This window comes from Castor canadensis, chromosome X (genome assembly GCF_047511655.1).
Source record: "Castor canadensis chromosome X, mCasCan1.hap1v2, whole genome shotgun sequence".
In the NCBI taxonomy this organism is placed as follows: Eukaryota; Metazoa; Chordata; class Mammalia; order Rodentia; family Castoridae; genus Castor; species Castor canadensis.
In genome coordinates this window covers 68,504,060-68,526,565 of record NC_133405.1, presented here as the reverse complement: position 1 = coordinate 68,526,565, position 22,506 = coordinate 68,504,060, and the positions used below count along the sequence as shown (strand labels likewise).

The window sequence follows — 22,506 nt, the reverse complement described above, 5'->3', positions numbered from 1 at the left end:
AAATATCATCTATTGGGAGTGTTTCCCTAAAACCTACTTTTTCCTAGGCTTTGGGTTAGAAGACAATGAGGAAAAAATAAGTGATCTATTACATTAACAAGACTTTTATAAAATATAAAATGGGCTTTTAAAAGTAAATGAAATTTCATTTCTATTATAATGACATATTAACATTTAGATCACTAATTGTATCCTCCAAACTTTTCTGGCCAAAGAAAAGATTATTACAAAAAGAATTCTCATCAAAAAGACTCAGAAGTTCTATTGTTTTGTTCTTTGATAGGTTGAAAATAGCTAGGCAGTGTTTAAACATAGGCCACAAAGTTTTGGGAAAAGAGTATCTCTGCTTCCAAGTGCAACTTTTCTTATAACAACTTCAGTGCTTTGCAAAACTTATTTCTTATGTAAAAACTACATAACATGTGTTCATTATCACTTTGTTCAGAAGTCTCCAGGGCAGAATTTATGCTTTCTTGTTGGTATTCACAGAAGACACATTAAAAGAGAACATGTGTTTTTATGGGCTCTAAGTTTTGCTTAATTTTATTTCATTTTACTTAGCACATTATATTCAATAATCAATCCCTACAATCTACTCAAATACCAAAGAGTTTAATCCAAAGTAAGTTTTGTTCCAATGATGGTGTACAAATATATTTGATTTATTTGTACTTTGAGGTGTTTAAAAAGAGCTTGTTTGTGTAGAATTAATACCTTGTGTATATTGGTTAATTCATCTCCTGCTGTTTCTTGAGGAATATATATTAAATCAACATGTCACAGGATACATTCAATCATTTAGCACTTATGAAGTTTTCTAGGGCATGTCTTCATAAGCAACTGACTATTCCACTATATTGTGTATAACTGCCTTGGGGGATTTAATGCAGGCATTCTGCTTTTTCCCTCTTTAACTTTCATTTATATTAATGTTTATATTGGTTTAAGATACCTAAAGACAAGAGATGGGAAAGAATGAATTAATACATTTTTAAATGTTCATCAATATTTATTTTTAAAAAGATATTATTTCTTAAGAACAACGTTTTCTAATGTGAATAATAAAGCCTGATATACATATCTATCTGTCTGTCTATCTATTCACTAAAGGAGATCAGTATGAATAAAGACCCTGAATATTTTCAATGGTATCATGTTTTTATTTGTATATAATTCTGGTTAAAGAAAATAACTTATGTTCAAAAATATTTAAAAATTTACCTGGAAATGTAGATTATGATAAAGCTAAGGCATGTATTAGTAGAACATATCTGTATCTTTAGACAATCAGATCACAAGAGGCTGTGAACAGGAAAATGACTTGAAGACGTAACCAGATAGAAAAATGAAAAGACTGAATTATGGAAATCAAATAGTGTTTTATCTTGAGTCAAGGCATGAGGAAGGGAGAGAGGAGCTAACATTTAAGGTATCTAGTACGTACTAGTCACTGTGCAATTTTTAACTTATTATCCCACCAAATCCCTTTGGATTTCCATAGCAATCTCATTTCTCAAACCAGAATACCATTATGAGAGTCAAGTGTATTGCCAAAAGTCAACTTGCTAACCAGGTGCTTAATATAAAATTAAAGTCCAGGTTTTCAATACATAAAGACAGCAACAGAAGGGAAAATGGAGGAATAAATTTTTGCCTTCATTTCCTGGATGTACATGATACCTGAAAACATAGCACTTTGTGCATGCTAAGTATTTTAAGGTGAAGGAAATTGAGAAAACTGCAGAAGCAGGAAGCTCACTCTGACCTTCTCCCACCTCTCTCCTCTGAAATATTGTCATGAAAGAATTCTCTGACCTACTTCCCCTGAAAGTATATCTTAAATCTTTCTTTCCAGAAGGGCTTGGCATATCTTCATAGGCCAAGAGGAGTCTGAGTAAACAGGCCTTGACAAGTTTCTCTTGTTTTATACCACTAGATCTTACTCTTTTGTCCTCCAATCATATTTCTTCATCACCACCAATAAAATTAGTTTCTTTTGGGTTTTTGTGTCTTCATTTCTGAAGACTCCTATGTCATAAAAGTTAGAAAGTATACAACTTTTCTCCTTACAATTACGAAACCTCAATCAATATGATTTACTGATACAATTTAAGGCTAGGTTTGGGGTTTGGAAAGGTAGTAAACAAAGGCTAGATTTTGCTTCTATAAATAGGTATGAAGCCAAAATTGTACATGGCAGTCTCCAATGAAGGTATTGATAAATGACTGCCTTGTTTCTAAGCCATTCTAGATAGTACATCTAAAAGGGCACATACTTTAATCCACCCCACAGCTAACCATCCCCCCAAACCACTTACAGCCTGAAGGAGACTAAGCAAATAGTTTCATTTTGGAAATGACTTTGTTTTGGAAGCTGTTGAGCAAACAAATGGTTAAAAGTCCTGAACCAGAGCTTCTTAGGCTACTGGAAGTAAATGTAATGGGGGCATAATGACACTATCTCCTTATGTCCTTTGCAATGTTGGAAGCATTTTGATGATTTCATTCAATTTTCTAGAAATTGTATTCAGCTGGCAACACAAAAACCAGAAGTACGCCTAATCACTCACTACCTAGTATGTGTACATTATTTATAATTTTCAAGGTAGATGAAATAGTCATAGTGTCTATATCTATATATAGTTTTGACATAAATATAATCATTGTCAAAGAATGGAAGGATCATTAATTCATCCAGGAAATTACCTTTGATAATTAGATACTCAATTTGAAAGCCCAAATGTAGGTGTAAATGGCATATTGAAGTGCTAATGTTAGTAGTCCTTTAGCTAGACAGAGTGTATTTTTGTTATTTGAGACCAATATGTATTTTCTTTGTATTGTACCTTTGCATCACAGAAAAATGAAAACATGTTACAATACAAAGAATAAGAAAAAGATCTGGCTTTGGGAGTATTAATAGAAGTTCCTGGAAGCCACATCAAAATGAATTTAAAGCAGGCCCATGTCAATGTTAAGCCTTTTCAGCCTTTCCATCAATATTTAGAGAAAACTTGTTAAAAATAATCAAATCTGAAATTGTTAGTATAAACCTATCAATGTAATGTATTTGCTAAATATCTAATTTGGCCTTTAGAAATTTAAGCATAAAGCTGTCATGTACTTACTGTACATTAGTTAAATGAGGAAAAGTTTGTTTGCAAAACTCAAAAAGGAAAATTTAGAATTTAGACTATATTTTCCTGGACCCATCAATTTGTGTGTTTTCATTTTCATCTTGTAGTGAGCAGAAGATAAAAGGACAAGAAAATTAACTGAGTATGCCCTCAACTAGCAATGGGGATCTAGATAAGTATTTAGTATAATTTTCTGATCAGAACTTTTCAGTTTGATAGCATTGAATAAAGAAGTTTCGATAGTGACAAGAAAACTGTTGTTTGATTTAGTTACTCATAAAAGATAGCAAAAGAAATAGGTGACAAAAATAAGCAAGAAATTGTGATTAAAAATTTTGCACATTGCTCCCCTTTATGCAGGTTTCATAATTCATCTATAATTTTGGATTTATTCATTTGATTCATTATGTCAGAAGAGTTTGGAAAAAGAATTGAAATTCGTCTCATCGTTTTTTTGGCAAATAATTAATTTTATGAGTGTTTGAAGTATATTTTCTTTTCCTGTGATTGAAGTAATATCTGCATGCTTTTTGGTAAAGACTGACAAATTTCCCAAGTAGTTTGTAACAAAGCACAGATAATAATTCTTTGTGGCTTTAGTAGAATTTGCTTCTAATTTTCTTCTACAATTGATTTCTAATAGAAAACTAGAACTCTCTTAGAGCACATTACCACTCCATGTGTATCTTCCCATGCAGTCTCTTATCTGTTCCTCACTATTACAGGGTAATATTCTGACTCAAAAGTATTATTCCATTTACAAATGTGCCAATCAGCAGTAATTCAGTTAATATTTGATAAATACTATATCCTTTCCATGTACATTGTCATTTGATCATCACAAATGTAAAAAGCATTACCAATAAGGGAACTGAACCTTATAAAGCATTAGTTTCCTAGAGCTTGTGTTAGTTTCCTAGGGTTGCTATAACTAACACATTGTCACAAATTGAATGACTTAACCAGTAGAAATTTATTATCTCACACTTTTGGAGTCTTGAGTTCTGAAATTAAGGTATCAATAGGATAATTTCCTTCTGAAGGCTCTAGGTAAGTATCTTCCCTTGCATTTTCTAGCTGTTGCTTGTGGCCAGCAATCATTGGTGATCCTTGTCTATGGTCTGTGGTCATATGGCCTTATTCTCTTTGTGTATCTGTCTGTCTGTCTCCAAATGTTTCTCTCCTTAATAAGAACAGTAGTCTTTGCATTTAGGGTCCATCCTAATCCAGAATGATCTCATCTTCGCCTATTAACATCTATAAATATTCTATGTCTAAATAAGTTCACATTTATAGATACCAGTGCTTTAGGAAATTAACATTCTTTTTTAATGGACACAATTCAACCTACAGTGTAGTTTAGGAACTCTACACAAGGTCACAATGTTAGTAAATTGTAGAGTCAATAATTGGACCCAGTTGACCATAGAGCCCATGTTTTTGAATACTATATTAACTGATTAATAACCTTGCCCTAAGTCCCGAAACCAGTTTCATAATAAGGTTAAGATCAAAGTCAATTTCTAATATTATGTTGCTACCTTGAATAGCCCTTGGAAATAAAGGTTATATCATTATGATATTTTAAAGATATTAGCATTTTTGTTTATTTGCACAGACTGAGGGAACTTATGCCTCAGTGCTTCTCTTAGTTTCACCCTAAAATGTCCTTAGGCAGATTGGAGTATCATGAAAAGTTTCTAGGAATTAGATAAAAATTTATTTACCATGATATTATGTTTAATATTGGCAGTTAAACGTATAAGTAGAGTTTAATATAAAATAATATTGCCATACACATAGAATAAAATTGACTTTCCATGAGGAAAGAACATATTTTCCCTATGGCATCCTCTTTCTACAACAGGTACCACAAAAGAATCTAAGATGTTTCTAGTTTAAAAAAATACAAAGAAAGACTGGTGTAGTGGCTCAAATGGTGGAGTGCCTGACTTGCAAGTGTGAGGCCCTGAGTTCAAGCCCCAGTACCACCAAAAAGAAGATCTCTATAAAAAAATGTAAAAGATATACTGTCATTTGCAACAACATGGATGAAACTTGAGGACATCGTTGCTAAGTTAAATAAGCCTGACTTAGAAATTAAAATACTGTTTAAAGCAAAAAGGGCTGGGGGTGTGGTGGCTCAAGAGGTACAGTGGTAGCTTGGCAAGCCTTGAGTTCAAACCGCAGTACGGCCTAAACAAAACACTAAAGTACTGTTTGATGTCATTAATATTTACAATCTAAAAAAGTTAAATAAGTAAAAGCAGAGAATAGAATGGTGGCTATCGAGGGACAGTGAGGGGAAGGAAATGGATAGAAGGAAGTCAAAGGATACAGCACAAATTTGCAGTTTTGGAGGATGAATAAGTCTAGAGTTATAGTGTACAGAATGAGGCTATTATCAATAATATTGCATATTGGATTTTTAATAAGAAAGTATTAAATTACTGCTGTTCTTAACACACACAAAAGGTAACTGGAGGATAATAGGTAAATTAGTATACTAATTGTTCTACCATGTACATTTATATCAAAATAAGTTTTATACCTCAAACAGATATAATAAAAATAAATTTGAAAAAAATAGCTCCTCAGCCTCTTGGTTTAAATCAAGTATAGTATGTGTGAAAAAGAAAAATAATAAGTACAATATGTTCGCAGTCAAAAAAAGAGTTGATTCATGACTCTACTGCATCTGTACTGATTATAAAACTGCACTCTACTGATTATGTACTCTACTGATTATAAATCTCTCTCTTAACATTATTCATGTGCAATTTACACTTTTCTATATTCAGTTAATGTTTAGCACTTGTTACATGCTGTGAGAATTACATTTTTATTTCTTATTTTTGTCTGAGTTATGTCATTTTCATTGAGAACAATTCTCAAATTTGACTATGTAGCTGAATTACCTAATGAATTTGTGAAAACACAGATTATTAAACTCTTTTCAGTAGATGTAGGTTGGCGTTCAAGAATTTGGTTTTCTAAAAATTCCTCAACTGATGTTGATGATTCCAGTCTGAGGATCAAACTTTTGAGAATCCCTTGCTTAAGTACAGTGAAATTTACAGGGTTACAGGTGCCTTGATTTCAGTTAGAGGTAGTAGTGCCCTTTTGAAGGAGGGCTGAGTGTGTAGCTCCACGCCATGTAGCCCATGAAACACAAATCCAATAAGGACAAAAATGATAACCCTCATCACCATATGGCCAAGAGTTGTCTCCCTGGCACATATACATTTCATTTGATGTATAGGCCCTTTCCCAACCCAAGCCCCCATAGCCACAGGCTGTACCTCCACATAGCCTGTACCCTTGGTCTATGGCCACATATGCATCAAACAACAATGACACTGGTTTATCAGGATCAAACACCTGGGTGTGAGTAACAATGTTCCCAGTGAGGTGGCCACTCTTGAGTTCTAACCATTGCTCCACAGGGTGATAAGTGGGGTTGAAGCAGGTATATTGATTATCATGGGAGCACACTTGATAGATGGTGTGATTGTGAGGGCATGGCCCGATAACTGAGTCTGCACAGGAAAAGTAAGTATGGAACAGTAAAGTCTTAGTAACAATACTTTCTGCCTGCGCAGTGCACATACATGAGTCACAGGAGGAAGATTTTGGGGCTGCGAAGGGAAACCAGATGAGGACATAGAACTTATGTAGGAGTAGAAGAGGGAGAGAGTTTTCAGGAGAGGCGTAGCCACGTGGGGCCCAGTGGTATGCAAGAGTGCTCATCCTTTGCTGTAGTGGAAGAGTCTGAGGTTGGACCATTATCAGATTGTAAAGTCCAAAGCAATCCAAAGCGGGGGATAATGTCATTGATTAAGTGGGTAGACACTACATCTGCTGACTCGCTTGTAGTAGGAAAAGCCTCAACTGTCCAGAAAAGGTGTCAACCAGGGTTAATAAATATTTAAGTTTTTTATGAGCTGGCATATGGGTAAAATCAATCTGCCAATCTTCCCCCGGTATGGAGCCCCAGAGCTGGTGAGCAGAGAAGGAAGGGGGTGTTCTCAGGCCACCCAAAGGGGAAACCTGGGCACAGGTGGGGCACAAGAGAGTGGGCTGGTAGTTTTTGGCTGGTGGAGGACACTGTCTGCCCCCACCATGGAGATCTGTGAGGGACAAAGCTTACCTATAAAGTTAATAACTTAACTTAGGCACCAAATAACTGGTCTCTTTGTCCAGCAGAAATGAGATTGGCCTACCTGCTACTTGGATGGTTACCCTGGGCTCCTCTGAGGTGATCTTGAAGGGAGCCAAGGTCCCAGGTCCACATCACTCTTCTGCCACTAGGCCCAAGAGGTCCAAGAGGCCTTCACACTGTTGAGAACAGGAATGGCAGATTGACCTACCTTGCAGAGACAAAAAGGGGCAGTCAACCTTCCAGTGTCCACTCTGGCCACATTGTGGACAGGGTCCTGGTGACGGGCAAGGTGAAGAGCAGTTTTTTTCCCCTGTGTCCCATCTGGTTGCACTTGAAGCAGGCCCCTGGAGGCATGCATTGTTGTCCAGCCCATCTCAAAGTTGGAGGAAGTGGCCTCAGAGCAGCTGCCAAGAGCTGGGCCTTTCACTGGTTTCAGGCCTCATCTTGATTATTAAATACCTTAAATGCCATTTTCACAAGATCTCCCTTGGGGGTTTGAGGGCCATCCTCTGCCTATTTAAGTTTTCTTCGAATATCAGGGAAGGCTTGGAAAATAAAATGAGAGTTGAGAATGATTAGTCAATCTTTGGAAGATGGGTCTAGCTTAGTATAGTGGGTTAAGGCTTCATTAAGGTGCCCTAAGAAGTCAGCAGAGTTTTCAGTTGGGCATCGGAAGATTTCTCTAAGTTTGTCAAAATTGAATGCCTTATGGGAAGCAGTCTGTAGCCCTGAAAGGAGGCAGGTGAGCATATAATTCTGGGTGGCTAGCATGGCGGGGTTCTGATAGTCCCAATTTGGGTCCTCATGTTGTACAGCCACAGATCCCACAGGGAGAGTGAGATCTGTGTGGTAGACATCATCAACATGTGCCTGGGCTGCCAACCAAACTCTTTCCTTCTCATTTGAAGTTAAAGTGGAGGAAAGAATAACATATATATCAAGCCAAGTTATATCATATGTTTGCGTTAGGTATTTAAATTCTTTAATATAGGAGGCTGAGTCATTAGAGAAGGAGCTAAGTCTCTTTTCAATTTGAGAGAGGTCATGGAAAAGGGCACATGGATTCTGATAATGCTGTCAGCTCCTGCCACTTCCCGGAGTGGATATAGATGGGCTGGGTGTGCTTGGGAGGAGATATGGGAGTGGGTATGGGATGCAGGTGGGGAGGGAAAGGGTGAAGGTGTAGCGGGAGCTGAGGGCAACGTTGTCAGTGTTGGTCCCTGAGGGGCCGATGGCTCAAGGTCACTAGTGACTACTGTGAAAGGGGAATATGGTGGCAGATGTTTAGGAGAGCTGGCAGGGATTGAAGATGGGGGGTCTGAGCCATTGGAGGTTGGGGTGAGAGAAGAGATTGATGTAGAGGACTGGCAGGAAGAGGAGTTGGGAGGCGGGCAGATAGGGGGGTCTGTGAGGTCACAAGTAAGGGAAGAATCTTCAGGAGAGGGGTCAGGAAGAGTTTTGAATTTTGAGGGGGGTTTGTCACTGGCAAGGAGGATTTGAACAACATTATAAGATTGGAGCAGGGAGAGTCGAGAGTAAAGAGAGAGAAAAGCTTGGAGGTATAGAATTTCGGACCACTTGCCATTGTGATGGCAGAAATTGTCAAGATCTATAAGTGTGTGAAAATCAAAAGTACCACTTTCAGGCCATTGAGATTGATTTTCTAGCTTGTACTGAGACCAAATGGTGTTGCAGCAATAAATAAGTCACTTAGGTTTTATAACGTGTTGGAGACCAAGGCTCCTGAGGGAGTGTAAAAGGCATCCCAGGGGCATGGATGCACCTAATTTAGCGTGTGTGATCCCCATAATGTAGTTGGAAGAAGATAGAGTGAGAGTGAGAGAGAGAGGTATGTACCTTGGTGAGTTTACTCTTCAGGCCAATATAGATTTAGGTCAAGATCTAGCCTCCCTGACGTGACTCAGGCAAGGAGAGCAGAATCGTCCAGTTGTGATTTGGTCAAAGTAAGCTGGAGGGGCTGTCAAGCTTTCACCCTAGGTGGAGGAAAGGAAGACAGAGAGGGAAAGTGAGAGAGAGAGAGAGAGAGAGAGGGTGAGAGGGAGGGGGAAGTGTCACCCAAACAGGTTCCCAAGAGTGGGTGCCCCGGCCTGGGTCACTGTCCATGGAGAATGACCAACTGGTTAGCCACACATCCCCATGCTATGCAGAGGGGTGCCCCAGCAGGCGTAGGAGGCATACCTGGCATAGCACTATGATTTCTGAGACTGAAAGAGAGTGAGCAGGCAGACCTGAGAAGGGTGACACTTACCAAATCTGAGGACAGGAGTAGGTCAGGTGGAGAGCAGTGGAAGAGAGGCTAATAATGGATGGTAGAGCCAGCAAGGCAGTAAGGTCCAAGATCCACAGTCTGTAGACATGTGGAGTGAATTCAGCAGTCTGGGCCTGGGAGAGGGCAGGGCATGAAAGCCAAGGGACCAGCCCCAGGCCAGAGCATCCTGTTAACCTCTCCCAGGTTTCAGCACCAGATGTAAGGAACTGCTGAACAAAGACCACACCACATGTAAAAAAGAAAGATTTATTGAAACACAGACTGCTGGGATGCTTCCCTTGAGTTCAGAGTGCAGCAGCTTAGCTGGAATGGGCAGTTGGCTTTATAGGAGGGCCATACCGCAGGAAGTGAGAGTGTTCCTAGTCTCTGATTATCTGTGATCACCAGATGGAACAGGTCAACATGCCTAGCTAGTTGAGAAAGTGGAAGTTCCTGAGGTTTTGAAAGCAGGGAAACAAGCAGGGGAGTTTTGCAAGTGGTCATAAATCAGGGGGTCTGGTTTTGGTGTTAGCCTTGGGACTCTCCACCAGCCCCAAGAATGCCAGGGACCTAACATTTTTTACTTCCTTATTTTACCCCCCCATCTCGTATGTGACCACCCCTTTGTGTGACTTGTTTTTCATAATATTGCTTGCATTTGTATTAGGTCTATTTTCCACATATGAGAGAAAATGTGCAGCTTTTGGGTTTCTGAACCTGGCTAACTTCACTTAAGATGTTCTCCTTTTAAGATGTTCTCCAGTTCCACACATTTATCTGCAAATTATAAGATTTCATTATTCTTTATGACTGAATAAAATTCCATTGTATATGAATACCACATTTCTTAATCCATTCATCAGTAGTGGGACATCATAGGTATTTCCATAGCTTAGTTATTATGAGTAATGCTGCAACAAGCATGGGTGTGCAGGTGCCTTTATTATAACCTGACTTACATTCCTTTGGGTATATCCCTAGGAGTGGTATTGCTGAGTTATATGGTAGTTCTCTTTTAGCTCTTTCAGGAACCTCCATACTGTTTTCTGTACCAAGCAATAAGGGTCTTTTTGTACACTTTCAACATATGGCTATCCAATTTTCTCAGCATCATTTATTGAAAAGACTGTTCTTTCTCTAAAGTACATTATTAGCATTTGGTCAAAAATCAGCAGGCTGTAGGTATATAGATTTATTTCTAGGCTCTCTATTCTTTTTCATTGGTGACTGTGACTATTTTTATGTCAAGAGCATTCTATTTTGATTACCAAAGTTTATAGTATACTTTGAAGTCAAGTAATATAATGCCTCTTGGTTTGCTGTTTTTGCTCAAAATTGTTTGGCTATTCAGAGTTGTTGTGGTTCCAATCAAGATTTAAAATTGTTTTTTTCTAATTCTGTGAAGAAAATCTGGTATTTTTGATAGAGGTTGCATTGAATCTGTAGACTGCCTTAAGTGGTATGGGCATTTTAATAATACTGATTCTTCCAATTACTGAACATGAATGCATTTCCATTTTTGGTATGCTCTTCAATTTTTTTTCATCAATGTTTTATAGTTTTCATTGCATAGTTCTTTCACCTGTGGCTAAATTTATTCCAAGTGTTTTAACTTTGTAGCTATTGTAAATGAGATTGTATTCCTGATTTCTATTTAAGATTATTTCCTATTTGGCATATAGTGATATCACTGATTTTTATATGTTGATTTTGTATGCTGCAATTTTTCTGAGTTCATTTTTTTATCCTGAGGCTGATGATACAGTTCAGAGAGTCCCTGGGTTCAATCCTCAGTGCCACATTTATTAGTCCTAATAGTTTTTTGACAGTCTTTGGAATTTTGTTATATAAGTGCATGCCATCTGAAAATAGTGACAATTTGACCTCTTCTTTTCCAATTTGGATATCTTTATTTCTTTCTCTTGCCTGATTGGTTTGCCTAGGACTTCCAGTAGTATGTTGAATGAAAGTGATGATAATGTGGTATGCATCCTTGCCTTATTCCAGATTTAAGAGAGAAAGATTTCAGAATTTCTCTGTTGCCTTTAATGTTAATTGTTGCCTTACCAGAAGTGGCCTTTGTCATGTTGATGTGTGTTCTTTCCATGGTTAATTTTTTTCAGCATTTTTATTGGAAAAGGATATTAAATTTTATCCAATTTTTTGCAACTATTGAGATGATAATATGGCATTTGTCTTTCGTTATCATCATGTGGTGTATCATGATTATTGATTTATGTATGTTGAATCATTTTTGCATCCCCAGAATGAATTCCACTTGATCGTGGTGAAAAATCTTTTTCATATGCTTTTGGATTTGGTTTACTGATATCTTGTTGAGGACTTTTGTTTCAGTATTCATCAAAGGTATTGATTTGTAACTTTCTTTTATGCTATTGTGTCTTTGTCTTGTTTTGGTATCAGGGTAAAATTGACCTTGTAGTACAAGTTTGGAAGAGTTACTTTCTATTCAAGTTTTTTAATAATTTAAGAAAAATTGGTAGTAGTTTTTCTACTACTACCAATCAGTAATGAAACAATCCCTTTCTGTGCTTTTTCTTTGATAGAATTTTTTTTGTTACTGATTCAATATCATACTCACTATTGGCGTGTTCAGGATTTTTCATTTCTTCATTATTCGATCATGATAGTGTATATGTATTTAGGAATATGTCACTTTTCTAGGATATCAAATTTGTTAACATATAGTTGATATGCACTTGTTGAAGTTTCCTAACCAAGTAATTGCTTCAGAAGTAGAAGGGAAGTTAAGGTGATCCAACATATTTTTACAGTGTTACTGGAAAGTTTAGTGCTGGAATATGCCTTGTTTCTTGCATCTAGCAGAAGAATTCAGGCAAGATGAAAAAATGTAGTGAAAGTGATAGTAAAATTTATTAGAAAAGGAATTTAGTATAAAAGTAGGAGAAATGGGGAACAAAAGGGAGAAACATTTCCTAAGTCTGGTGTAGGAAATGGGAGTAAAGACTCAAAATGTTGATCCTCATCTCTAGTCTTACACTATTTCATCTGGGTGAATACACGTAGTCATGTCTAGCAAGCTCTAATCATTAAGATAATGGGTCTGGATGGCTAAGATAGGTGCTAAAACAGGAGATGTCATCTAAGCTTATCAGAAACTCAGGAACAATAGGTGTGCTTTAGGACTTCCTTTTGCTATACATGCCTTTCATTCTTTTTGTAGATTCTAGCAACCAAGGAGCCTTACAGATTGTTAACATTTCAAAGATGAAGGCAGATGCAAATAGTCCCTTTAAGTTTCCCTGTTCTCATAATTTAACATCTAAAAGGAGGTGGCAGGGGGCTAGCTGCTATGACATTTTAACTTTCAATTTCTTATCTCAATTTCTTATCTGGCTTTTTTAAATATTTATTAAAATAATATAATTTCCCTGTCTCCTCATCTATCCTGCCTCACCCATCACTCATAACTAACTGCTACCTAACACATAATATACTCCTTCAAATGTTTATATAAAGTGAGTTAATACTAACATGACAAAGTCTTAAGTAAGTTAATATTTATAAAGCACCAAAAATAGAGCCTAGCATATATTGTGCTCCATATGAAGATTATTAAATAAATCCTTTCATATCTTTATAATACAGTTAAATTTAAACTTCCATATTTACTAGATTGTATTAGTTATTAAAAGTATGTATTGCAACTAGACTTCTTCAGGTCAAAGCTCAATCCATTTCCATTACTTAGAAGTTATGTGACCTTGATCAAGTTAGCTTACTTCTCCAGGCCTTGGTTTTCTCATATGTCTAGTTGAAACTTTACCTCATAAAAGTTGTGAGGATTAAAAGAGTTAACATGTATTAAACCCTTAAAATAGTGCTTGACATACAGAAAGTTAACTGTTTATATGGGTACCATTGCATGTGTGTATAGTTTGTGATATGACATTTTTCATGAAAATATTTAAAGACTAATTGCAATGTTTGAGTCTTTAATGAACAACCATGGCTTCCTTTTTAAAGCACTTTAGGCTCTATATTTAATGATATTTTCACTTTTGCTTTTAGCCAATTGCCATTGAACCTGAAGCAATGAGTTTTACAAAAGAACTTGGACGAGACTATATGCCTCAAATTCAACATGTATCAAAGGTGAGTGAATTGAATTGCTCCATTGTGAACATTGAGAAGTTCACTATTAAGGGAAAAGACAAACTTTACAACTTAAAAAATGTTCCCTATGTAGCTAGAATTTAAGGATCTAGACGGAATTTGTCTCTTTTACTATATTATGTGAAAACGAATATAATCATGCTACCATAGACTACAGCTAAGATTCCCTTTCAGGAGTCTTAGAAAAACAATTTAGGATGAGTTCATTAAAAAATTTGTTTAACAGTTTAAATGCTATTAATAACTATCTGGGCTCTTTGTTTCCTTCCCAAGTAGAGACTGACCAGTTTTTATCATTTGCCCCAGTGACACTTCTTCCCTTGAAACTTTCTGTAGCACTTACTTTTTCTGTACCTGAAACCAGAGTTTTGGATCCAAGGCCCAAACTCCTGAGATTCCATATGCCAGGTCTAGCCACTCATCATAAATGCCAAATAAAGAGGCATGGCAGAGGTAGGGAAAGAAGATTTGCCATGGGAAGAGGCAGAGTAAACACTCAGCTCATCTTCAGCCATCTTTAGGGTGCAGACATGAGTTGTAGGTTTAAATAGACAAAAAACTGGGGCACTGGAAAAAAGGGATGCATAGTTAAACAGTTCAGTCACAGGTGTGGTCTGGTTGGTCATTGTCTTATTCTTTGTTCCTGGAGAGGTTCAGGGAGATGTTCTGGCAGGTGGTCTATCATGAGGAATGACTACTGTTGGGGATAGTTTCTGTCACTTGTCATAAAGATGTTATCATCTCTCTTTCCTGGAATCCAAGGTGATTTCAAAGTGACCGCAAAAAGAATGACAGAGCAGAAATAGATACAAAAATGGAGGTCAGATGCCTCCATTTTCTCTTGCTTTTAATTCATTCATGGACCTAAAAAAGGAGTCAATGCTTTTCAGCAAAAGTAGTTTGAGCACTTCTTACAATCCCCTCTAACCTTCGAATATTTCTCATTCTTGAGGGAATTAAGGTTTCTTGGCCAATGATAAATTAGTATAGGAGAAGGGGACAGATAGTAGCTGACAGCTAGTAAAATATACTTGTTTAAGTCTAAAATTAGAAACACCATTTTAAAGCAGATTATAGAGTAAATAAAAGTCAGAAGGCACCCAATTAAATAAATTGTGTGGGGGAACCCATTATAAAATAACTTCATGAGCACTGGTAACTAAAAAGACATGTTTGGAATCAGCAGAAATAGTCATTTTTGCCTTGGCCAAAAATATGAGTTTGCCTTCTGTCAGAGGTACCTGCAAGGACTTGACTATCTAGTAGCCCTACATAAGGACACTTTTTAAAAACCTCTTGGCTTTAGTAAATTTTGCAAGGTCAGGCACAGGTGACTCTATTTGGTTTATGACAGCTTCCCCCTTGTTTCCAAATTGTTTGTCTCCTCTGAATATTTCACCAATTAACCATGCTGCTTAGTGAAAGTCTGTACTAGCTGGGACTAGCTTTTTCACAGATGTTCTAATCTAATCCCTTGTAGGAGGGGAAGCAACAGGCAGTTTAGGAGGGAGTCATGCCAGTAAGACTCCTTTTGGCTAAATTATAAGCAACTGAGAGGTTTAGAAGAAGTGGTACTTAGATTGGCAACAATTTTTAATTTTTTTCTGTACTTTAGATGATGTCCTGACATCTTAAAAATGCTGGAGAATGTCAACAAACAACAGTCAAAAGTTTCACAAGAAAAATACAAATAGCCAATAAAAGCAAATATTTAAAAGGCTGACTCAATTGACAAATAAATACTTGTTAGAGTCATTTTTGGTTTTGATTGTAAGCATTTCTGAGAAGGACTCAGACTGCTAATGACAAGACTTAGAATAGGCATGATTAAAATACTGAAAAGCAGTTTAGCAATTATCAGAAGTTGAAGATAGCATTTTAGGAAAATAATTATGACTGACAGTGTTATAACATTAACACTAAGTGTTCCTTGTTACAATTAGGAACACATGGACACAAGCCTGGGAAATCTAGCATCACTAAAAATTTTAATTTGGAGAACACCTACATGGTAAAGTTTTCCCCTAAGCTTTGCATTTCAAAAGGCTTATATATTTGGGGAGTCTAAATACATTACAAAGGAACCAAGAACAAGCAGCATCACAACTACATTGCCAGTGATCCCAAATAGCCTTATTTCCTAATGTACAAGTATTTCTCATATATATAGTAATACTCACTTGGTTAAGACAAATAATTGTAGGCCAGATTTTAAAGAGCAGGGTTGCCCAAATGGCAGGTTTTTTTGAAGGTTACTGATCACAAATGGAAGAAATGCTAAAAGTTCTATTAACCATTCTTCCATATCAGAGGTTTAGATGTAATGCATTTGGATAGAAAAGAGCATTAGCTGGTCATTTTACATATATTAAACTGACAGTTTTTAAAAATTATTATTGTGCTGGGCAGGGGTACTTTGATGTACTTACAAAGGTTCTTACAGTGTATCAAATATATCATACTTGAATTCACCCCCTCTTCTGCTCTCTTTCATCCCTCCTCCCGTTTCCTGGAACATAAGCTGACACATTTTAACTCTGCATATGTTTGCACAATATTTAGGTACAGTCTAAACACACAATTCTACATACTTTTACAGATAAATATATGGTATACTAATTTGATAGAATTACTTAAAATAATAGTTGTTTTACCAAACAGTTATGAGGTGGTCATTTAAGAGACTTTTATATTTTATATGAACAGATATTTAAATAAACTGACTTAATTAAGGTTTAGTTTCCTAAGTAGTTAAAAGCTTGGGAAGATCAACAGAAAACCAAGCAATTATTTTGATAAAAGCTTTCTTGTAAGTCAGTTTCTTACAAATGTTACTTAGAACAGAACAATATTAAGATAACCTTGTTATTATAGACATAGAAAATTAGGTTCTAGTACTGCTCAGTACACTAAATTTTTACTTTAGAAAATTCTTTAGGTAATTAAAAAATTATAGCCAATTTAATCATGTGCATAAGCATTTGATAACCTCTAAGATCTTTCTAATTTGTACTTTAAAATAATTTTTACAAAATGTTAAATTTAGACAAAAATGCTTCTTTTTCCAAACAAAATAAAATAGTTTGCTAGCCTTATATTTTAATGTAGACCCAGGAAGAAAAGCTATCTTAATCTATTTCTCTACACAACAGCAACTTATACAAACACATTTGTTAATAGATCCAACTATAAAACAGAGTTGAGCACTGTAAGGTACTGCCGAATTAAGACCACACCACGTGTGGAAAAGAAAGATTTATTGGAACCAGACCACAGGGCTGCCCTCCGAGATCAGGGAGCAGCAACTTGGGTGAATTGGGTAGTGGGCTTTATAGGAGGGGCCAAGCTATGGCGGAGGGAGAGAGTCTCTGGTTTCTGATTACCTGCAATCACCAGATGGAACAGATTGACATGCCTGGCTAGTTGAGTAACTGGAAGTTCCTGAGTTGTTTTGCAAGCTGAGAAACAATCAGGCAGGGAGAAACAAGCAGTCATAAATCAGAGGGTCTGGTTTTAAGGTGTGGCCTTGGGTCCTTCTGCCCACCCCAAGAATGCCAGTGACCTAACATTTCATTATTTTGTTGGTATTATGGGCACCAATGAATCTAGCTGCTTCATGCTGAGTGGGGACATCATTAAGGGGGGTTTGGCTGGAATTTGGAAATTTTTGAGGTCCGCAGGAGTGGAGGATGACGGTTTGTCCCAGGCTTCATTTGCAGACAAGGCCAGTGGTTGGGAGAAGGTTGTAGTAGCATCTGGTGGGAAGTCTGTCTGCTGAGTTCCCTGAATGATCCTGGAGGCATCTAGGGTTAAAGAGCATTTTCCTGGTTTAAGGGTTTGTATTTCCATAGCATCATTTAGGCCCACTGCCCCCACCAGTGTTTTAAATCCACCTATGGCAGAAAACCATCTGTCCTTGTGTCCAATCAGATGGCTTGAGTACAGTGAAATTTACAGGGTTACAGGTGGCTTGGCTGCAGTTAGGGGTAGTAGTGCCCTTTTGAAGGAGGGCTAAGTGTGTAGCCCGGTCCCATGTGGCCCATGAAACACAACTCCAATAAGGGCAAAAATGATAACCCTCATTATTACACCAGGAGTTGTCTCCCCAGCACATATATTTTTCATTTGATGTGTAAGTCCTTTCCCAACCCAGGCCTCCACAGCCACAGCCTATACCTCCACATAGTTTGTCTATGGCCACACAAGCATCAAACAATAATGACACTGGTTTTTCAGGATCGAACACCTGGGTTTGAGTAACAATGTTCCCAGTGAGGTGGCCACTCCTGAGTTCTAACCACTGCTCAACAGGGTGATAAGTGAGGTTTGAGCAGGTAAATTGATTATCATGGGAGCACACTTGATAAATGGTGTGATTGTGAGTGCATGACCCAATAACAGAGCCTGCACAGGAATGGTAAGTGTGGAATAGTAAAGTCTTAGTAACAATACTTCCTGCCCTTGCAATGCACATGCATGGGTCACAGGAGAAGGATTTCTGGGTTGCGAAGGGAAAGCAGATCGAGAGCCAGATGAGGAATAAGAGCTTATGCGGAATGGAAGAGGGATTGAAGGGGAGGTGTAGCCACATGGGACCCAGCAGTACACAAGAGTATTCATCCTTTCTTGTAGTGGAAGAGTCTGAAGTTGGTGGGCAATGTTTTATCCTTGAGAGGTGCTGTCACTGGGGGATCCCGTTGAGCTTGACAGCGGTGGGCATTGTGAGGATGACCAGATGAGGGCCAGTCCAGTGAGGTCCCAGCGGAGAGGGTCAAAGATCCTTTAGCAGAGCAAGATCCAAGCCATGGTTTAATTGAAATTGTTACAGGACCCTCTGAGGGGTGGGGCAGGATCTGGTCTGCTTGCTGTCTGAGAAGTTCCCAGAGGAGGTTAAGATAAGATAGGTAGTCAGCCAGAGAAGCAGAGTCTGTTGGAGGCAAGTTTCCTAAGAGAAATGGGTGGCCATACATTATTTAAAAGGGTCTCAAGAAGAAAGGGCTTTAAGGGAGCCTTTTCCTTTAAGACCACACCTAGGTAGGTGACCTGTGGGAGACATAATTGAACCTTCTTTTTGGAGACTTTTTATCCCTGGAGGTTGGAAAGTTTTAAAAAGGACTCAGTTGCCCTGCAGATGAGGGGCACTGTGGCTCTGCATTGAAGAAGGGTGGCCTCTGGGTAGTGCCAATCTAATAAGTCTCTGGTTAGGGTTTGTCCACAAAGATGAGGGCTGTCTTTAAATTCTTGTGGCAAAACTGACCAGGTTAGTTGTTATGAAGCATTTGTGGGACCTTTAAAGGCAAATAGAGGCTGACTGTCAGAATGCAGGTTAAACATAGCACTTTTGGATAAAAGAGAGCTTTAGCTCATTATTTTTTATAAATTGACACTTTTTAACTTTGTAAATGTTGTACTATACTTAGATAAAGTATAGACACAATGCTGTTACAAGGTGGTCATTTAAGAGAACTTTGCATGAGCAAATACATAAATGAACTCTGATTTAGTAGAACTTAAAGCTTGACAAGGTTAACAGAAAACACAAATAATTTTTTGATAAAATGTTTCCCTATAATAGTTTTTTGTAGCTGTTACTCAGAGCAGAACAATATTAAGACAATGTCATTATTTTATAGACATAGAGAATTTGATTTTAGTTTGATATGGCCTTAAAAATCTTTTTAGGCAGCTCTTAGATTATAGTTAACTTTAACTTGATCACACATTGGAGTTTATCTATAAATAAAACTGTCTTTCCTTTTCTGGCTGGTGGAGGAGACTGTCCATCCCCACCATGGAGATCTGTGAAGGATAGCAACAAGTAGGTGTTTGAGGCCTACCTGCTACTTGGATGGTTACCCTGGGCTCCTCCGAGCTGATCTTGAAGGGGGCCCAGGTCCCAGGACCACATCAGTCTTCTGCCGCCAGGCCCAAGAGGTCCGTGAGGCCTTCACACTGTTGAGAGTGGGAGTGGGAGACTGACCTACCTTGCAGCAACAAAGAGAGGCAGTCGTCCTTCTATTGTCCATTCTGGCCACATCGTGGACAGGGTCCTGGCAGTGGGCAAGGTGAAGGGCAGTGTTTTGCCCAGTGTCCCATCTGGTTTCACTTGAAGCAGGCCCTGGAGGTGTGCATTATTGTCCGGCCTGTCTCAAAGTTGGAGGAAGTGGCCTCAGGGCAGCCGCCAAGAGCTGGGCCTTTCACTGGTCTCAGACCTCATCTTGGTTATTAAATACCTTAAAGGCTATTTTCACAAGATCTCCCTGGGGGGTTTAAGAACCACCCTCTGCCTGTTTAAGGTTTTTTTCTTTGAATATCATGAAAGGATTGAGAAATAAAATGAGAGTTGAGAATAATTGGGTTAGGTATTGAAATTCTTTAATATAGGAGGCTGAGTCATTAAAGTAGGAGCCAAGTCTCCTTTTAATTTGAGAGAGAGATCAGTCATGGAAAAGGGCACATGAACTCTGATAATGTTGTTAGCTCCTGCCACTTCCCGGAGTTAAGATAAATGAGAGTTAAGATAAAGTAATTTTTTTTTAAGTTTGTTAAAAATTGACTGCCCTATAGGAAGCAGTCTGTAGCCTTGCAAGGAGGCAGGTGAGCATATAGATGGGCTAGGCATGCTTGGGAGGAGTTATGGGAGCAGGTATGGGATGCAAGTGGCGAGGAGAAGGGTGAGGGTGTAGCAGGGGATGAGGGTAAGGCTGGCAGTATTGGTTTCTGAGGAGCCGATGGCTCAGGGTCAATTGTAACTACTGTAGAAGGGAAATAGGGTGGCAGATGTTTGGGAGAGCCAGCAGGGGTGGAAAAATGGGGGTCTGAGTGATGGGAGGATGAGGTAGGAGAAGAGATTGATTCAGAGGGCTAGCAGGAAGTGTTGAGAGGTGGGCAGACAGAGCCCATGAGGTCACAAGTATGAGAGTTCAGTGGGAGGGAGAGACACAGTCTTTGAGAGGGGTTTGTTGTTGGCAAGGAGGATTTGAACAGTGTTACAAGATTGGAGCAGGGAGGATTGAGAGCAGAGAGAAAGGAAAGCTTGGACAAATGGAATTTCGGATCCCTTGCTGTTGTGATGGCAGAAATTGTCAAGACCTAGAAATGGGTGAAAATTAGTCGCTTAGGTTATATATCATCTTGGAGACCAAGGGGGAGGGTGCGGAGAAGGCATCCCAGTGGATGCGTCTAACGTAGAGTAGGAGGTCTCCATATTGTAGAAAGACAGAGAGACAGACAGAGAGAGAGAGAGAGAGGGAGAGCGAGAAAGAGAGAGCAATGCAGGTGCCTTGGTGAGTTTACTCTTCAGGCCAGTATAGATCTAGGTCAAGATCTAGCCTCCCTTATGTGACTCAGGCAAGGACAGCAGAATCGTCTGGTTGCGGTTTGGTCATAGTAAGCTGGAGGGGCTGTCAAGCTCTCACCTTGGGCGGAGGAACTGAAAACAGAGAGGGAGAGCAAGAGACAGAGAGAGAGGGAAGGAGAGTGTGAGTGTCACCTGAATGGGTTCTCAAGGGTGGGCATCCCTGGCCTGGGTTGCCATCCAACAGAGAATGCCTCAACTGGTTAGCCAGGCATCCCCATGCTAAACAGTGGGTGCCCCAAACGGGGGTAGGAGGTGTGCTTGGCACGGCGCCTGCGACTTCCGAGACCAGAGAGAGAGAGAGGGAACAGGCATCCCTGAGGGAGGGTGACACTCACCGAATCTGAGGAGTAGGTCAGGTGGAGAGCAGTGGAAGAGAGAGGCTAATGATGGATGGAAAAGCCGGTAAGGAAGTAAGGTCCGAAATCCACAGTCCAGGGTCACATGGGGTCAATTCAGTAGTCTGGGTTCAGGAAAGGGCAGGACACAAAAGCCAAGGAAGCAGCCCCAGGCCGAAGCATCCTATAACCTCTCCCAGGTTTTGGCACCAGATGCAAGGTACTGCTGAATTAAGACCATGTGGAAAAGAAAGATTTATTGGAACCAGACCACAGGGCGCCCTCCCCCCCCACCCCGAGATCAGGGAGCAGCAGCTTGGGTGAATTTGGTAGTGGGCTTTATAGCAGGGGCCAAGCCATGGGGAGGGAGAGAGTCTCTGGTCTCTGATTATCTGCAATTACCATATGGAACAGATCAACATGCCTGGCTAGTTAACTGGAAGTTCCTGAGTTGTTTTGCAAGCCGAGAAACAATCAGGCAGTGAGAAATAAGCAGTCATAAATCAGGGGGTCCGGTTTTAAGGTGTAGCCTCAGGTCCCTCCGCCTGCCCCAAGAATGCCAGGGACCTAACAAACACAAGTTACACTTACAAAAAATGAAACACATTAAGGCTACTGTCTATATAGTCCATGTAGTCCTTTCTTCAGTCCTAAGGCAGGGGATAACTCTTGAATGCCTGCATTTTAGTTAGACCTTGTTAAATTAAGAACTTTGGAAAACTAGCTTTCTTCAAGTGGCAGCAAAAAAGATGTAGGAGAGAAAACAGAAGCAAAAATTCCTTTATTTTAACTTTACAATAAGAATCATCCATGAAGGAAGGGATGGGGGGAAAGGGAGGGGGTGGGGGGAAGGGGGGAGTAATGACCCAATCATTGTATGCACATATGAATAAAGGAAATAAAAAAAAGAATTATCCTAATGATGTTCACATTATATACATATACAAAAAGTTCTAAATTAGGCATGCCAAAAATGTCAATTTAATTACACATAGTTTTAAGAGCTCAAGAACATGCAAAAATTCATTAAGTGGCCACAAGTTCATTGGTCAGTTATTTCTCAAAATTACAGGAACAGATTGAGG

At 38.8% G+C, this 22,506-nt stretch overlaps 1 protein-coding gene across 1 annotated transcript in view; it reads left to right on the top strand.

The window, feature by feature from the left end:
• LOC141419452 (uncharacterized) overlaps positions 1 to 22,506 on the top strand; it is a 237,422-nt gene that overhangs the window by 136,481 nt on the left and 78,435 nt on the right. The window contains exon 8 of the mRNA XM_074062253.1: positions 13,622 to 13,705. Coding sequence (XP_073918354.1) covers positions 13,622 to 13,705 — 84 coding nt within the window. The remainder of the gene's footprint in view (positions 1 to 13,621; positions 13,706 to 22,506) is intronic.